The sequence below is a fragment of the Acanthopagrus latus genome, chromosome 1, assembly GCF_904848185.1.
Source record: "Acanthopagrus latus isolate v.2019 chromosome 1, fAcaLat1.1, whole genome shotgun sequence".
In the NCBI taxonomy this organism is placed as follows: domain Eukaryota; kingdom Metazoa; phylum Chordata; class Actinopteri; order Spariformes; family Sparidae; genus Acanthopagrus; species Acanthopagrus latus.
In genome coordinates this window covers 22,304,316-22,321,262 of record NC_051039.1, presented here as the reverse complement: position 1 = coordinate 22,321,262, position 16,947 = coordinate 22,304,316, and the positions used below count along the sequence as shown (strand labels likewise).

The window sequence follows — 16,947 nt, the reverse complement described above, 5'->3', positions numbered from 1 at the left end:
TGAGGCCACCGTGGGCGGGCACTAAGTCCATGCCGCAGCCAATCACAACGGGCAGCATTCAGGCGATTCCAGCCCACACTATCAGCGGCGTAGCCAATGGCGTTTGAGCAGACGGAGAGGTCGCTGCTATGCTAACGTAATTGGATTATCCACTCAGTTGTATTGCTCTTTGAATAGCCTGTCTGTCCGTTTATGCGCATGCTCACTGGTCCAACGTGCGTTCGTCTGTCTGGTGACTTTTCCCAACTTCATACCCAGGCTCAATGCCACTTTGCCAGTTTCATCTTGCAGTTTCATTCTCAGTTGTCAGCGACAACATTGTCTCTTTTCCACAGTTGCACTTTATGTGATCTTCTCTTGTCTTGTTCACATGCATTTATTTGTTTTCCTTGTGAATAAATTGTCTAACATAAATAAAGTTTGTCATTAACCTTTTGTGCTGTCACTTCATAATCTCAAACGAAAGTCAATACTGATGGAAAATGTCAGGTCATGACTTGCTTGTGTTAGTTAGGCACACTTACCCACAAACTTGTAAGGAAAAACAATGATGACATATCCAGATGAAATTCAAATATGCAGATTTTATAGATAAATCTGGCCTGGAAAGCAGCCACAGCCTATATTTCACTTTAATGTACTTAAATACACAGGGCTACATGTGTGCATAGATTCTCTGAATTGAAACCCTAAATAAACCCCCCAAAAATCACAGCGATAGGAGCTGTGGCCTTTATAAAAAGACTGACTTTCACCTTTAAAAATCCTACTGGGATTTGGGTGTGTCTGTAGAGCTGTTATCACCTGCAGTGAAAAACAGGTTTTGTTTCACTTGACTTGCAATTGCAAATGTGTGATTGATTCATTATTGTGTTTTCTTTAAGTAAGGTTACTTTTTATATAGTGTATACCTGTCCCAACAAATGCCTGATAGACATTTGTGTGTAAGAGTGAGAGCATGTAGGCCTCAATGTGTGCCTAAACCAAATCTGAAATGCTGCCTTCAAGGGCCACTCGTACACTCCTTTTTTCATCAGTAAGAAGCAATGCCGAGCAGTGTTACAGAACATGAAAATTGAAATATTTAATAATATAAATTAATTTGACATTTCATAGTTCAAAACTAACTAAAAAATTGGATATGTGGAAAGAAACAGCTGTGAGGCTGCATTTCTCTGTATATTCGTTTTAGATCTCGGCAGCTTTTTTCCTGTAAATCTAGTAATTTCTTATCATTGTGGTTGATAAAATATCACAAAGGATAGCCCATGTATGTTAAGTCGGTATGTTTCAGATTTAATGTTATTTGTTTTCAGTTTGTGCAGGAGTCAGCAGCAGCTGACCTTTGAATATGTATTGACCAAAATGTTTATCCACAGTTATACTCCTGCAACATATCTAATCTCAAATAACAGCTATAAGAAAGGAAATCAGACTGGAGATGTTTATTTTGATGGACTTTGCCACCTAAAGGTAAAGTGCAACAGTATTAGGCCTTACAGATCCCTCAGGAGGAGTGCAACACCAGCCAGGGCACAGGCAAGTTAGTAGTGAGCATCAAGGTCTGCCAGCAATCTAGACTAATAAAAATTTACTTTAGGTATGATAGGCTTCAGTAGGGCGAGGCAGTCTTTTTTCCAGTTTAAACAAGACTTGCAAAACAAGTATTTCTGGGCTGTATTTTATTGTGGTTTACTCATTGTTCATGGCATTAGCCATGACTGCTTGTGACTTGATCTGTCCACTGGGATATGGAAATCTGGGATGGAACTGTACTGTTATTTGTAAATATAACTGAAACTATGCCATGCATGTTTAAAAATATAGCCCCCACCTTCCTGTTGTGGTGTTCATAGTCATACTGAGGTTTGGGGCGACTGATAAGGTATGGTATGTTGCTGTCCAGGGATATTTCCGACAGCAGTGAAGGCAGCATGATGTGACGTCCCGCTGGGCGTGTCTTATCTGAACGGACAGTGGAGATTGTTCAGGCTGGTTATGGAAAACTCTGGAAGTTTCTGCGCGGGTTATAAAGAAAATCTCCGCGACGTAGCGCTCTGAGTTGATGTAGAAGTCGGACGGAGGAGCTGCTACCGAAGTTAATCAACAGCCGTTTTCCAACAGTTTCAGCATTTACTAAAGTGGCCGCCGGTCGACATGGGGAAAGACTACTACGACATTTTGGGAATTAAGAGGGGAGCGTCGGAGGACGATATAAAGAAAGCTTATCGGAAGCAGGCTCTGCGCTATCACCCCGACAAAAACAAGTCACCGGGCGCCGAGGAAAAATTTAAAGAGATCGCTGAAGCTTACGACGTTTTGAGCGACCCAAAGAAAAAGGATATATACGATCGTTACGGCGAAGAAGGTAAGGTTGTCACATCAATCATTGAGCAGTGCCATTAATTAGGAGAGAGTTGCCAGTGTGGCTTTACGACGCGACTGTAAGGGGATGACATGTCAACATGAGGTGCCAGTTGATGAGGTACACATCAAACATGCACTACAGGAGGACGTTAATGTTATCCAGGGTGTCATGGCGCTCCCAGCTCCCCTCGGCTCTGCCCTTTACGCGCGGCTCCTTTACTGGGCCACGACAGGCGAGGCTTTGCCGACAGGGAAACTGACATTACATGTTACTACAAGAAGTCACCGACAATCCCGAACGTGTAGACCTGAGTTCAGGAGGGGCGCGTGAAAGATCCTGTGTGACGTCAGGAGGCGGGCGGGGCTGAGAGTAACACGTGCGCATGTTTGAGGGGTGTAGTCACTGAAGTCAGTGTTGATTTTGGTGCATGGAAACCTGACAGCTGGGCAGTGACACAGACATGTACTGAAACAATGTATACTTACTATTCTGAGATGTTTGGTGATCATGGAAACTGAAGTCGAAGTTCACATCATGACTTCATGTGAAGAATGTAAGAGGTCTTACTTTGTAAGATATCTCCAATGTGGCGCCAGATGTGTTAAAACGTGATTTAGATTCCATGGGTTTGAATAGATGCCTTGTGTTTTGCCTAAAGACAGCAGTATTAAGCAATAGATGACCGTGATTATTTTTATGACAGCATTATAAATACTCAGTGCAAGTCTTGTATATCCAAACAGCCATACAGAAAGAGCAAAGCATGTATCCTTTCTGTACAATAATCGTGTTTATGTCTTAGCTGAGAACATTTCCACATGGGTAGACCGCTGACCGCAAGAGTTGCCACTGGAGAATTTTGTAGGTTTGTGACACATTTCTTATGGTGGTGTCTGTACACAGTTAAGTTGAAGGTCACAGGGCCTGTTTTCCTTTTTAAAAAAGGTTTTGCTGCAGGACAATTTGCACATGACAGTACTTTAAGGATACTATAAGGATGCACTATATAGATTTTTTTTTTTTTTATCCAGCCAATACAGATAATAACCAATAACTTAACTGGTCATGTCACATTTTCGTATTTCAAAAAGTTTCCTAACCTGTACTTTGTGCACACCTGATGATAAGGAAGGATTAGATGTAGCAAGCAAAAATAGGGGATTTAATATTGCTTTAGCTCTGATAAGATTTGTAGTGTTAAAACTTGTGGACTTTTCCCCTACTCTGTGATCCTTGCATTTATGAAGTGCTTTTGAGGAGATTTTGAAATATTGAGCTGTATGTTGTGCATCGCAATAAAGCCTAAAAAATATTTTTCAGGCCATTACCCAGCCTTAGAATGACACCATACCGAATTGCTAATTCATAATAACAAGGAGGGACTTTTTGGGCATTTTTTACAAAGGAGATTAAATTAAAGAGCTATTTACAGTAAACTCTGCTGCATGTGTCATCAGTTATAACGTGAAAGGTTTCACCCTGCTAAGCTAAATTTCGTTAGGTCATGCCTGTAATGGCACTAGGTCTCTCCCTTATGAATGACATGTATCTCTCAAAACGGCACATAAAAGTAATATACTACATATTTTTAGTGAGGGATGTGATAACTAAATCTTTATCTGTTTCTTGTCACTCAGGTCTGAAAGGTGGAGGCCCCTCAGGTGGTGGTGGTGGACCTGGCACCTTCAGCTATACCTTCCAGGGCGACCCTCATGCCATCTTTGAAGAGTTCTTTGGTGGACGTAACCCCTTTGGACAGTTCTTTGGTGCCCGCAATGGGGGTGGCATGGATGAGGACATGGACACTGATGACCCTTTTGCTCGCTTTGGGATGGGGGGCGGCGGAATGGGCGGGTTCCCTCGCTCATTCAGCACTGGTATGGGTGGACTGGGCAGTCACAGTAGCGTTGTAAAGAAGCAGCAGGACCCTCCTGTGGTACACGATCTTCAGGTGACCCTGGAGGAAGTTCTGTCGGGTTGCACAAAGAGAATGAAGATCTCTCGTAAACGACTGAACCCTGATGGACGATCGATACGGACAGAAGATAAAATCCTGGAGGTGCAGATAAAGAAGGGATGGAAAGAGGGCACAAAAATCACGTTCCCCAAAGAGGGGGACCAGACTCCCACAAACATTCCAGCTGACGTGGTCTTTGTGTTGAAGGACAAGCCTCATTCAGTATTCAAGCGTGACGGCTCAGACATCATCTACCCAGCTAGGATCTCACTCAGAGATGTAAGTTAAGATCATGGAAAACTTTTTTGTCACTTATTTTCCTTAACAGCACCTCACAGAGGCGCTTGAAAACAAACCCAAACGATTGTTATCTGCTGAAAAAAGGTGGAATTATGTTCCTATTAGTGCCTTCTCATGATCCTAATTTATGATTATTTTTTTTTCTTCCCTTTTTTATTCCCTTCTGTCCCATCAGGCCTTGTGTGGCTGCTCAGTCAACGTGCCCACCCTGGAAGGCAAAGCAGTGACTGTGTCAACAACAGAAATCGTGCAGCCAGGTATGAAGCGGCGCATCAGCGGCGAGGGGCTGCCTTACCCCAAACGACCCGATCGTCGAGGTGACCTACTCGTGGAGTATGAGGTCAAGTTCCCAGAAAGACTCAGCCAGAGTGCACGGGACACCATCGCTCAGGTCCTCCCACGATCTTAAACAAGACCAACAGACCTCTAGGACTTTACAGTTATTGCACTAAGCTGCCAAGTATTGGTTGGCATTGATGTAAAAAAACACTTTGCCAAAATGCTCACCATGAATGACTGCAGCATTTCACAGGCTAAAATGTAAATATGACCAATGCTGTTTGGTGTTTGATTTACTGAAAACGATTATATTTTGGATGAAAACAAGTGTGGTATATAAAAAAACATAGAAGAAATATATATATATATATATATATATATATATATATATATATATATATATATATATATATATATATATATATATTTGGTAACTGTTTTGCTGGTAATAAAGGTTTTCTGTAAGAAAGATGTTTTCTTTTTTGTATGAAATTGCAAAATGTGCATTGAAGTGTATATTGATAGAGAAAAATATTTCTGGATGGAGAAACCTACACTCTTAAGATATGATAAAGCATTTCATATTCAGATGACTTGTTTTGCAGTTGATGTAGGGAAAAATGACAACTTCACATCCAAATGAAAAGTTGTTTGGTAACTGATAACTGACCGAAAAAATAACGAAATGGAAACTGGGTCTGTGCACATTAAACAGGGTGTAGGGATCTGAAAACAAAGGTTCTAGGGCTTTTCAAAGTGACCTTGTTCCAATCATAGAATAGTGTGATTTCAGTGTATTAAGAAGAACACACACTACATAAAAATGAGTTAACATTAACTCAGCGTGAGGTTAATGTAGCATTGATGCAATACCGGGTACATTTTGACCTCATTAATGGGTAGAAACCTCCACAGAAGTGTTGTTTTAATCCAGTTACCCCAATGTAATATAAAATGAAAACACAGGGTCACAGACACCCTGTTCATACTAGGTCAAGTTCATGCAGTCAGTGCTATATTGACCCACACTGGTCACATTTTTAACCCAATGTTTTAAGTGTGCATATTTTGGCATATTTCTGTTTCTGTCATGTTCTGACTCTGTTGGTGCTATTTTCCCCAACACTGATTCTCTCCATCATATCCGTTGTTATCAGTTTCCTTCACATTCACATATCTTGATGCCACTGTGTCTGAACAATGACGGGATCTGCTTGGCAAAGTTTTTTGTTGTTGTTGTAAAAACCAATAAACACTGTTATTCACATCCAAGGGTGAAGTGTAGGTTGACTGCAAAATTGTGGAAACACCGAAGGTTTCATATTTCCATATAACACATTTGCATGAATTGCATATTGAGCCATGATTGGCTCCTGTGATGTCACAGAATCATTCTCACAGCTACACATTTGAAAGGAATACTTTGACATTTTGGAGACACACTTCATCCCTTTCTTGCCATGAGTTAGATAAGACGATATGTACCTCGCCTAAATCTGTCCGTTCATGACGAATCTGGAGCCAGCAGCTGTTTGTTATCTGCCTTATTCGTAGCCTCCAGGAGATTTTGTGCAAATTATGGGTGTGACTTCCAGGGTGACCTGAAACTGAACCAGAACCAGTTTTCCATTGCGCCAAGGCATTAGCCCTCTTTTTTAGAGCAATTGGTACGGTGAATTATTCATTCATCGGGATCTAGGTTAGCGCCTTTATCAAGTGTACTACTAACACACTGCACTAATGCTTCAAAAGCCAAAAGTCAAGGTCATACCTTCGTGTGTAAGATACTTCCACTGAGCCCTGGAAGGGTCACCCGAAATCATTTCCCCAGTGTCCTCCCTTATGACCTCCCCAGCGTGTGTGGTTAAATTACAGACAGAGGGAAACAGCTAATCCAGCCAACCATACTCATGGCAGTTTTCGAACGGAACAGACAATAAGTATTAGACAGCTAATACAGTCCCGTCAAATGACTTGTCATCTGACTCTATTTCTTCTTTGATTAAGTTATTGCATAACTCAACACATAATGTCATTATGGACCATATTGACATGGTGGCCGTTTTCCACTGACATTATGCTCAGGGTGGGAAACAGGAAATCTGACAAATTGTTGCCACTTAACAGCTTCCTGACTGATCAGCAACTTAAAAGACAATCGATAATGAAAAAAACATGGGCCATATTTCAAGGTAAAACAACATTTGTTTGATAAATCCTGTTAGCATATGTTAGAAAGGCCTAACGTCAGCATTGAACAACTTCCTCACTGACATTACCATTTGATAGTGTTGCACGATATGATACAAAAGCTAAATGGAATTTGAAATATCAACGCACATCTTGGACACATTTATGGGCCTGGAATTGAAACGCACTGAATTTAAACTTGTTGAAATAAAAATTAGTTATAGATAGATATACTTTATTGATCCCAAGCTGGGAAATTTGGGAGTTAAGGGGATGATAATATCAGTCAATATTCCTTTATTGTCCTTTATTGTCCAGGAAATTTGTTTGCCACAGCAGCCGAAGGACAGAATATAAAAAGAAAAGAAAACAAAAAATAAACAATATAATTAAAAAGGTAAGAAATAGAATAGACTTGTATGTACACTACCAGTCAAAAGTTTGGAGACACCTTCTCATTTAATGTTTTTTTTCTTTTTTTATTGTCATAACTATTTACGTTGTAGATTCTCACTGAAGGCATCAAAACTATGAATGAACACATGTGGAATTATGTAGTAAACAAAACTGAAATAACTCAAAACATGTTTTCTATTTTAGATTCTTCAAAGTAACCACCCTTTGCTTTGATTACTGCTTTGCACACTCTTGGCATTCTCTTGCTTCACGAGGTCATCACCTGAAATGGTTTTCCAACAGTCTTGAAGGAATTCCCAGAGATGATGAGCACTTGTTGGCCCTTTTGCCTTCACTCTTTGGTCCATCTCATCCCAAACCATCTCCATTGGGTTTAGGTCAGGTGACTGTGGAGGCCAGGTCATCTGGCGCAGCACTCCATCACTCTCCTTCCTGGTCAAATAGCCTGGAGGTGTGTTTGGGGTCATTGTCCTATTGAAAAATAAATGATGGTCCAACTAAACGCAAATCAAAAATGGGATGGCATGTCACTGCAGGATGCTGTGGTAGCCATGCTGGTCCAGTGTGCCTTCAATTTTGAATAAATCTTAGTGTCACCAGCAAAGCAGCCCCACACCATCAAACCTGGGGACCATGCATGTAGAGACCATCTGTTCACCTTTCCTGGTCTAATGACCATTCCTTGTGTTTGTTGGTGCAAACAAATCTCTTCTGCTTGTTGCCTTCCTTAGTGGCAGTTTTTTAGCAGCTATTTGACCATAAAGGCCTGATTCATACAGTCTCCTCTGAACAGTTGATGTAGAGATGTGTCTGCTACTAGAACTCTGTGTGGCAATCATCTGGGCTCTAATCTGAAGTGCTGTTAATTTGTGTTTTCTGAGGCTGGTGACTTGGATGAACTTATCCTCAGCAGCAGAGGTGACTCTTGGTCTTCCTTTCCTGGGGTGATCCTCATCTGAGCCAGTTTCGTTTTAACACTTGATGATTTTCACGACTGCACTTGGAGACACTGCAATTTGCTGGACTGACTGACCTTCAGTTCTTAAAGTAATGATGGACAGTCGTTTCTCTTTACTTAGCTGATTGGTTGTTGCCATAATATGAATTCTAACAGTTCTAACAGGGCTGTCAGCTGTGTACCAACCTGACTTGTGGACAACACAACTGATGGTCCCAACTCCATGAAGAAGGCAAGAAATTACACAAATGAACCCTGACAAGGAACACCTGTGAAGTGAAAACTATTTCAGGTGACTACATCATGAAGCTCGTTGAAAGCTCATTATTACTTAAAAGATATTCAAGGTTGACAATCTGGAGTGACATCAAGACAAATTTCAAGGTAAAACAACATATCAGTAACCATTAGCTGCTTTTTGCCAACAGCTGACGTTAGCATTCAGTCACCTCCAAGCTAACATAACTGTCCGGTAGTGATACAGGATACGATTGGAAAGGAGTGAGTCATTTCCAAAATAACTCTGCAAATCTTTGACACATTTGTTCCAGTGAAGTAACAGCGAAATGCACTTTATGTCTTCAAATGGGAGGTGGCTGAATGCTAATATTAGCTAAGGGTAATCAAATATGTTGTTTTACCTGGAAACATGGCCCATGCCCCTTTTGGATTTTCAGTCTCAATCATCTTCTTAGTTGCTGATCAATCAAAAGTGCTATATGCTGGAAGTGGTGAAATTATAATAATTTGTCTGTTTCTTTTATACCATTTGCAACCTGCAGCACAGCAGCATTGTGTTATCCCAGCCATCAGTGTTCCAATCCTGAGTGTGACGTCAGAGGAAAGCGGCTTCTGTCTGAATATGATCTATTGTACTGTTTGTCACAAATGCATTTATGTGACACACAGGGGAGAATATTGCTGAGGTTTTTTTCTAGGTCAAGGGGAGTGTCCAAATAAACTATTGACAGAGGAGTATATTCCTTTTTAAAAATGAAAAAATTCAGTGGTCCTATTCACAGCTACTGTGTAAAATTGAATTAGCTCAATATTAGCCTAATTGCAGATCGAGGTGGGGTTTATGAAACAGTCCTCAGATTGCTCTCTGATCCCCGTGACACAGTCAGCAGACAGCTTGTTGAGTTTGATGCCCTCCAGCATCTTGTACTGCAGATGCACACAGACACACAGATCCAGCAGCAGGAGCCTGAACAATAAATTTAAACAATAAGGAGTTTATACTATATCACAGTCATGAGCTGCTTCATTCGACCAGAGTGACGGAGAGGACAGGGCAGGAGAACTATAGCGGGCTATATTGTATATTCTCTAATTTAAAAAGTAAATCTAATGGCACAGTAAAAAAGTGACTTTGTAAAACAGAAGTATGCTCATTTATCGGTGACGTGAGCTGAGGACAAACCTGCTGATGTGATTTTCCCCTCAATCACATCTTTGTAGCCTTTCTTGATCTTTAAGATACTCCAATGTTATGCTACTGAGTCAAAAGACAAATTTAAAGCAGACCGCTGCATTCTTCTGATACGTCTGGACTACTTTTTCTGCTGTTTGTTTTGTTGTTTTCCTGGCGAGAGAATGAGGATTCTTTCTGTTCTCACTTTTTGCTGCTTGTCAGGTGAGTCTTGACATATTTTCCTTCAGAAAACATTAATATTAGAATGTTTTATTTGCAATGTATTTCTATTTATATGTGAATAGGAGCCAAATTTTGAATCATACTAATATATCTAAAAAAGAGAGATACTGTTACTCCTCTGTTATTTAAAAAGATAAAAGATTTGTCTAGATAGGTTACTTAGCACAATGCCACATAAGAACTATTTTCTTTTTCTGCCCTCTGCTATAAAACTAAAAGGGCTGCTCAAATAACAACAGTAATAGGTTTTATCCAACTAGATTAACTGCAATAGGCTTTGACATGTGCCAGCGTTAAGTGATTTGACCGACGCGGTCGGAGAAAAAGAGGCTACACACATTCCCATTATGTCAAAAAGCTAAATGAATAATCCCGTAATGTTGCAAGCATACAGATGTCTGTTATAATGAAAAATACAGCTTGTGTGTTTCATAGGGCACGCTGTGGCAATGATGGGAACTCAATAGAATTAATAAAATGTCTTATACCTAAAATTTGTGACTGGATGTTTTGGATAATCAAGGACCACAATTTATATTTACATATATATTATTCATATACTGCAATGTGTGATTTATTTCAAACTCATGGTATACCTGCCCAAATCCTGTCCAACCACCCAAGTCCTTTTTAACCCAGTACAATGCAAGTCAAAACCAGCCCAATGAGCGGGAAGAACACCCAATCTGATCCGAATTAATAAATCCTGCGGTGGACAGCTGTAACCAGGCCGCGTGTTTTATCCTGCAGCAATGTGTGCAGAGGCCTCGGCAGTGCTGGAGGTGAGAGGCCATGTTGGAGGAGAGGTCTCTGTCCACTGCTCTGGCAGCTGGACCACCGACAATGACTCCGAACACTTCAACATGTACTTCTGCAAAGGAGACTGCTCCAGGGAAAACACCCTCGTTCAGGCTGAGAGGAAGGCCTCAGCCATCACAAGACAAGGGAGATACAGCATGGAGGTCAGCAGAGGAGATGGAGCCTTCAATGTGACCATAAAGAGGCTGAGGAGGGCGGACGCAGGGAGATATCACTGTGGTGTGGGCAAAGGCTTCAATCTGTTGTACCAGGAGGTCATTCTCATAGTGCTAAACGGTAAGTTCTTGGTTATTTGCATAAATGTTCAGTAGGTAATGGGACATTGTGGGATAACCATAAATCATGCTCTAATGAGGATTGCTAATTTGGTATGAAATGAGGCTCAAAGAGTTAACTGCGGGTTGCTGTTAGATAATGATTTGGTCATGTTGTCTGGCCTGTAAGACTGAAAACTCATTGTCTTGTAAATACCACTGTCTCTGTCCACAGGCTACAGCAAATCACATACAGATGATCAATGTGTAGATAACCATACTACACAACAGGCACTATGTCCTTTTGGAGAAGAAACTCAAACTCAGAATTTTGATTTAGATTGTGAACTATGAAGGAAAAATAATTCAGACTGGAATTTGTATTTATGTACATACATTTATGTACATAAATTATGTTGTGATGAATCTCCACTGTCATATATTAAGCCACAATATCACATGACCACGCACAAGCACATGCACGCATGCACACACACACACACACACACACACACACACACACACACACACACACACACACACACACACGCGCGCACACATACACACAACAGTATTCCTCATCATCCATCCTGTCCTCTCAAAGCATCCACTGTTCCTCCTGGATCTCCTCCCTCCACCACCGCCACCATCACCACCCTGCGGACTGAAGCAGAATCTCTGCCCCAGAGCAGCTTTCAACCCAGAACTGAACCGTCCCCAGCAGCATTAACCCTGCCTGCTGCACAGGAGAAGACGAACCAGCGAGCAGCAACCAAACTCAAAGGTATTTCGCAGTTTAGCGGTGGTTCTCTTATAGCCCTGCTTGAAAAAAATGTTTTGTTTTAGTTATTCCTCTTCAGTGGCAGGCTCAGGATGTTTGAGGGGAGGGGGCAAAACAAAATCAAAAGGAGGCACCAGTGAGCAGAACCCAAGACACCCAAGAGGGGCATTTTATCATGTTTTACCTGCCATAGGAGCATCCAAAAGGGCATTTTTGCAGTTTGGATGGAAGGGGCACCGGACACTTGACCTGAGGGCTCCTTAAAAATGTCGAGGGTGTATCTCCTGCAAGTGTTGAAATGCCGTGGTCTTGTCAAACAGATCCAGTGGTTTCTCACTCACAAGTGATAAAATGTAGACTAGAACTGTGGCCCCTGGCCTGTCAGAGCCAAGAAAAGTTTGTTAAAAAAACATGTATTGTGAACATGATATAATAAGATTTGTGCACATGTCAAGATGGTGTATATTGTATGATACGTACAAACCTGAACCTATCTGTGGTTTGCAGAAACGTTAACTGCTTAAATTTAATCCTGGTGACTGGACAGTGAGGCAGCATGGGAGACTCTGTGGGAGAGGACCCACTCACTCTGTAGATATACTAAAGTTCATTTCATGTAATCTTATGAAAACACAAATACGAATACGATATTATGATACATGTACGAGATGATTTTGTGGCGTCATAATTATTCTGGTCACTGTCATGTGGCATATATTTATATAATTTTCTGCATGTTTTCCTCTTTATTTTAGCAAACCTGTCCTGCAGGCAGAGTGGCCTGAGCCTGAGTTGTGGAATTTAATTACCAAAACAACCCCGTAGGCTTTGTGGTTTCAAGAGTTATTGGCCAACAAGTTGAGACTTTGTTACAGCTTTAGATGCCAGTAGATGTGAGTTAAATCTTAAGTCATTCTGTAAAGCCAAATAGAAATCTATTGAGACATCATTGTTCTGTCAGGAGGCGGTTAACTATACTATAACTAACATATTTTCCACGTAGTTAAATATATGCAATGCTTAGTACTGGAATGGATCGAAAAGGCATGTGTTGTTAAAATGTTAAAAGTACTGAAAACACACAGTGTTTAAAGTGTAGATGTCATCAAACTACGCGTTGCTTCCACATGTAGGAGAGGCAGAGTTTCCACTGACTGCAGTTTCAGTAAAAAGCGGTGAGAGGTGTCAGGTTCTGAGTCGGGGGCAAGACACGATTTTTCTCCACTGTTGGAAAAAATGTGTTGTTGTCGTCTTTTTCTTGCCCACACCCACAGCTGAATGGAAATCGCTAAACTAAAGCACTGCATAAGGCATGTTGGGGGACCAGAAAGTAAATTAAAACTTTTCAGTGGACTCTAACTCCTAATTCTGATCAGTATTCATGCATAGAAAATCAACTGAAAATGAGTAGAAACATTTTTTTTTTAAATTGTGATTTGCACTGCAGGGCCACCATAGAACAGGACGATCGTGTCACTTTGTTGTAGTGGAGTCAACTGTTTGGTCACCAGCACACATGTATGTCTGTTCATGTTGTTTGCAGACACCACGGTGGTCATCATTGTCTCGGTGAGCCTGGCTCTGCTGGTTTGTGCGATTATACCTCTGATATTCTACAGACACTTCCGGAGTAACCCTGGTGAGGTGACCCATGCACAAAGATATAAAAGTGCATAACTTAGTTAGACTCAACAGTGTGATCTTAAATATGTCCCTTTTGCTTATCTGTTTCAGAACATCAGAACCATCTTGAAGCAAACAAGGGCGCGGTGAGTTTCCATTCTGTCATTATCTTTTTATATTTTGATTAAAATGTCTTCTGAAAATGACTTTTAAAAGATTTACTGCCCAGATAAATAACTTATTTTAAAAATTATTTACAGGCTGATTGCTCTGAGGGAAATGCAGATGTTGCCTCCACTCAGGCTGCAGTAGGCCTGCAGTCTTTACAGCCAGATGTTGATCCAGAGTCCGGTGCTCAGGATGACACCCAGTATGCTAACACCTACCAGGCACTCGATCACAAGAGTCTGGACTGAACAGGGTTTCTTCTGTTTCTGAGCTGAAATCTGACCTCAACCTCATCACTGTATTGACTTTATGATTTTTTTTGTTTTTTTCCGGCTCAAATATATACTATTCCTTTACAATTTGTATGTTTGTAAGAGACTAAATGGAAGAATGGGAATGAGAGCAGTGAGATTTTAGCATGTTGAAGAAGTCTCAGTTAGACACATCTGGTTCTGCATGATGAAAATGAAGGTGTGTGCAGGTAGATTTTCAGGATTTAAAGTGAAACTCTCACCAAAATGCAACCTAGGCTCTTTTTGTGAATGTACCCGAGTCAAACGTTTGTTTAAATGCATAATTACAATGAGAGTGCCACTTTTAAGGTCATGTTTTGAGCGTATTTTCGTTTTGGGGTCAACATCATTTTCAATGGAGTGCTAGGGGCGTTTCTATGATCAAAATTGTTATTTTTAAGACACTAAGAAGGCTCGACACAACATGAAACTTTGTTCGTAGTATCACCAGGGTCTCTACACATGAACACGAGCATTGAGAACATCGTTTGTGTACACAGAGTTTACTAAAAAGAAAGTTTTTCACTCGGGTACATTCACAAAAAGACCCTAGGTTGCATTTTGGCAAGAGTTTCACTTTATCCATGATGTGGTCGTACACGAATGCAACAAAGTTAGATCATGAATGATGAAGGAAATATAACTCACACTGTAATTTGTACTTTCTTTTTATGTATGAATTCAGTGTGTCATAATCAAACAGAAAATATATTTTAACTTAGTGATATTTATTTTAAGCTATGTCTTTAGAAAGTTGAAATAGTTCTGGAGATGAAGTTCAAGCTCTTGATATCAATGAGGTTATAATACAAAGAAGTATTTATCTTTTCCCTAACTGAATAAACCAGTTGTTCTCAGAGGAAAATAAGGTCCCTGTTTGGGAGAAAGGTGGCGGGGTCCGCCAAATATAAACCGAGTAAAACAGTGTGAAATTGTGATGTCCTTTACAGTCAGTTTGTTTATTCGGTTTATTCAGTCATGAAAACAAAGAGAGTTTGTTTATTTGGTTGGTTTATAAAAAATCAGTCCGTGAAGATCTTTCTCTTCGATCAAAATTCATGCATATTACACCTTTCAAACCACGGATACGTTAACAGTTCTAATGTAGAAATTATCTTTCAGTTTTCAGTTCTATGTTGTGACAATGCTGTGCTAAAGGTCTGCTTAGGTTTAGGCACAAAATACAGCGAACAGCGTACTTAGAGTCAAGATCATGTGATAAAAGATCACATTTTGATTTAAAATACCTCTCTACTCTCTACTCACTATCTCTAGTGACTAAAATTGGCTGAAAATTGAATGCAATCTTTTTCATGTCATTGTGACACAGTAAAAGCATAAAAAAGAAATCCATGCAGTGGCTTGTATTGTATTTCAGTTTATTCCTTTGGTTTTAATTTCTTTCTTCTTTTTCTCTCTCTTTTTTTTTTTTTTGCTTGAAGCATTTTTAAATCTTCCAAACAAACAGGTTGCTGATGTATCAGATACAAAAGGAAGGACTGTAATGACAAATATGCTGATGGGATAAATGTATGTTTTAGGGACAGAAATACAACAAAATAATACACACTGCACATACACATGTAACACACTACTGGACTGGCTACATCCTCATTAGGGTTTATTTGGGTGAATTTCTGCTTTTCTTCAGAGTTTCAGATGCCGCATTTCTCTTTCTATAATTCACAGTAGTGTTGTAGTCAGACCTGCAGAGGGAGCTACACACATGTTAAAATTCAACATCACCATTGCTCTCTCTCACAACTCAGCAATGCTACGTAGCTTAATGGCCACGATTCCTTAAGAAAATGTGCAATATGTTCATAAGGACGACAGTGAAAACACTCCCAAGACTTGTTGCCACTGATGGTTTTCCAACTTGACTCTGTCTTGTTCCTGAATGCAAAACATGGCGGGGCCTTTAAACATACTCTATATTGTTGTTTGCAGACATGTGCATTCACTTGCATAAGAAACAAAACAGCACCAATACCATTTACCATATAAAATGGTGCTGTGGGTATTTTTGTTACTGATTAATTGTATTAATTGTTTTTTTTTTTTTTAAATGACCTCCTGTCAAATGTAAATAGAAAAGAATTGAGGGCAGCATATCACTGGAGTGACCGCTGATAACTTCAGCTGGCTTTAGCTAGAGAGCTTGGTTATCTGCGCAGCTAGCAGTCCAGCGCCAATATAAAGACGTCACATCCGTCATGTCTGTCATTGACACATACTGCACCTTTCATTTGTGTTTGAACATATGACAACTTTGATTCGGTAAATATGTTATTACTGCACACACACAAGTCTGCTGAATTGTGCTTATTGCTTAGCATCACTATGAGTCGTGAACTTTCCAGGAAGGATGTGAGGCGGTCACATAGAAAAGGTCATTTATGGCACACCTCTTCCCACATGTGTGGAGGACACCTCTCGAGACACCTCTCCTCACACTGTGTTACTTCAAACTTCATATGTGTGTGGATCACAAGTGTGCAGCTGCCTCCAGGTCTGCTGCCTGTTCTTTAAATAACAATAGAGTCATTTTCTGCCTTTTACGCTGACACATACTGCAACTAAATGCCCAGTCAGTACATGTTTTGCAATTATATTTTTAGACACTAACTATCAGAAACTCTACTTGCTTTGAGATATTCTATAATGTTAGCACTAAAATACTACATTGCAGTGTTTTCTTATTTTGTTTAGCTAACATATAGATTAAGAAGGGCTTATTATTGGCATGTGAGTGTCTTTTAATAATAGTAATTGTAACATAAATGCTAGAAGCAGGGATCTAACTGACTCTGTCCAACCGTAATCTGACTCACATTTGACATTTTGGGCATTTATCAAACACTGTTGTCCAAAGTGACTTAC

At 40.3% G+C, this 16,947-nt stretch overlaps 2 protein-coding genes across 2 annotated transcripts; both read left to right on the top strand.

The window, feature by feature from the left end:
- Window positions 1-1,954: 1,954 nt before the first annotated feature.
- Window positions 1,955-5,184, top strand: dnajb1b (DnaJ heat shock protein family (Hsp40) member B1b). The gene is made up of 3 exons (XM_037112786.1): window positions 1,955-2,368; window positions 4,006-4,604; window positions 4,801-5,184. Exons 1-3 carry the CDS (start codon window positions 2,158-2,160, stop codon window positions 5,032-5,034), a joined length of 1,044 nt encoding a protein of 347 aa, XP_036968681.1. The 5' UTR covers window positions 1,955-2,157; the 3' UTR covers window positions 5,035-5,184.
- A 3,499-nt stretch (window positions 5,185-8,683) lies between these two features.
- Window positions 8,684-14,193, top strand: LOC119026070 (CMRF35-like molecule 5). Its single transcript, XM_037110170.1, has 6 exons — window positions 8,684-8,761; window positions 10,877-11,221; window positions 11,804-11,983; window positions 13,524-13,619; window positions 13,715-13,749; window positions 13,864-14,193. Exons 2-6 carry the CDS (start codon window positions 10,879-10,881, stop codon window positions 14,017-14,019), a joined length of 810 nt encoding a protein of 269 aa, XP_036966065.1. The 5' UTR covers window positions 8,684-8,761; window positions 10,877-10,878; the 3' UTR covers window positions 14,020-14,193.
- Window positions 14,194-16,947: the final 2,754 nt, after the last annotated feature.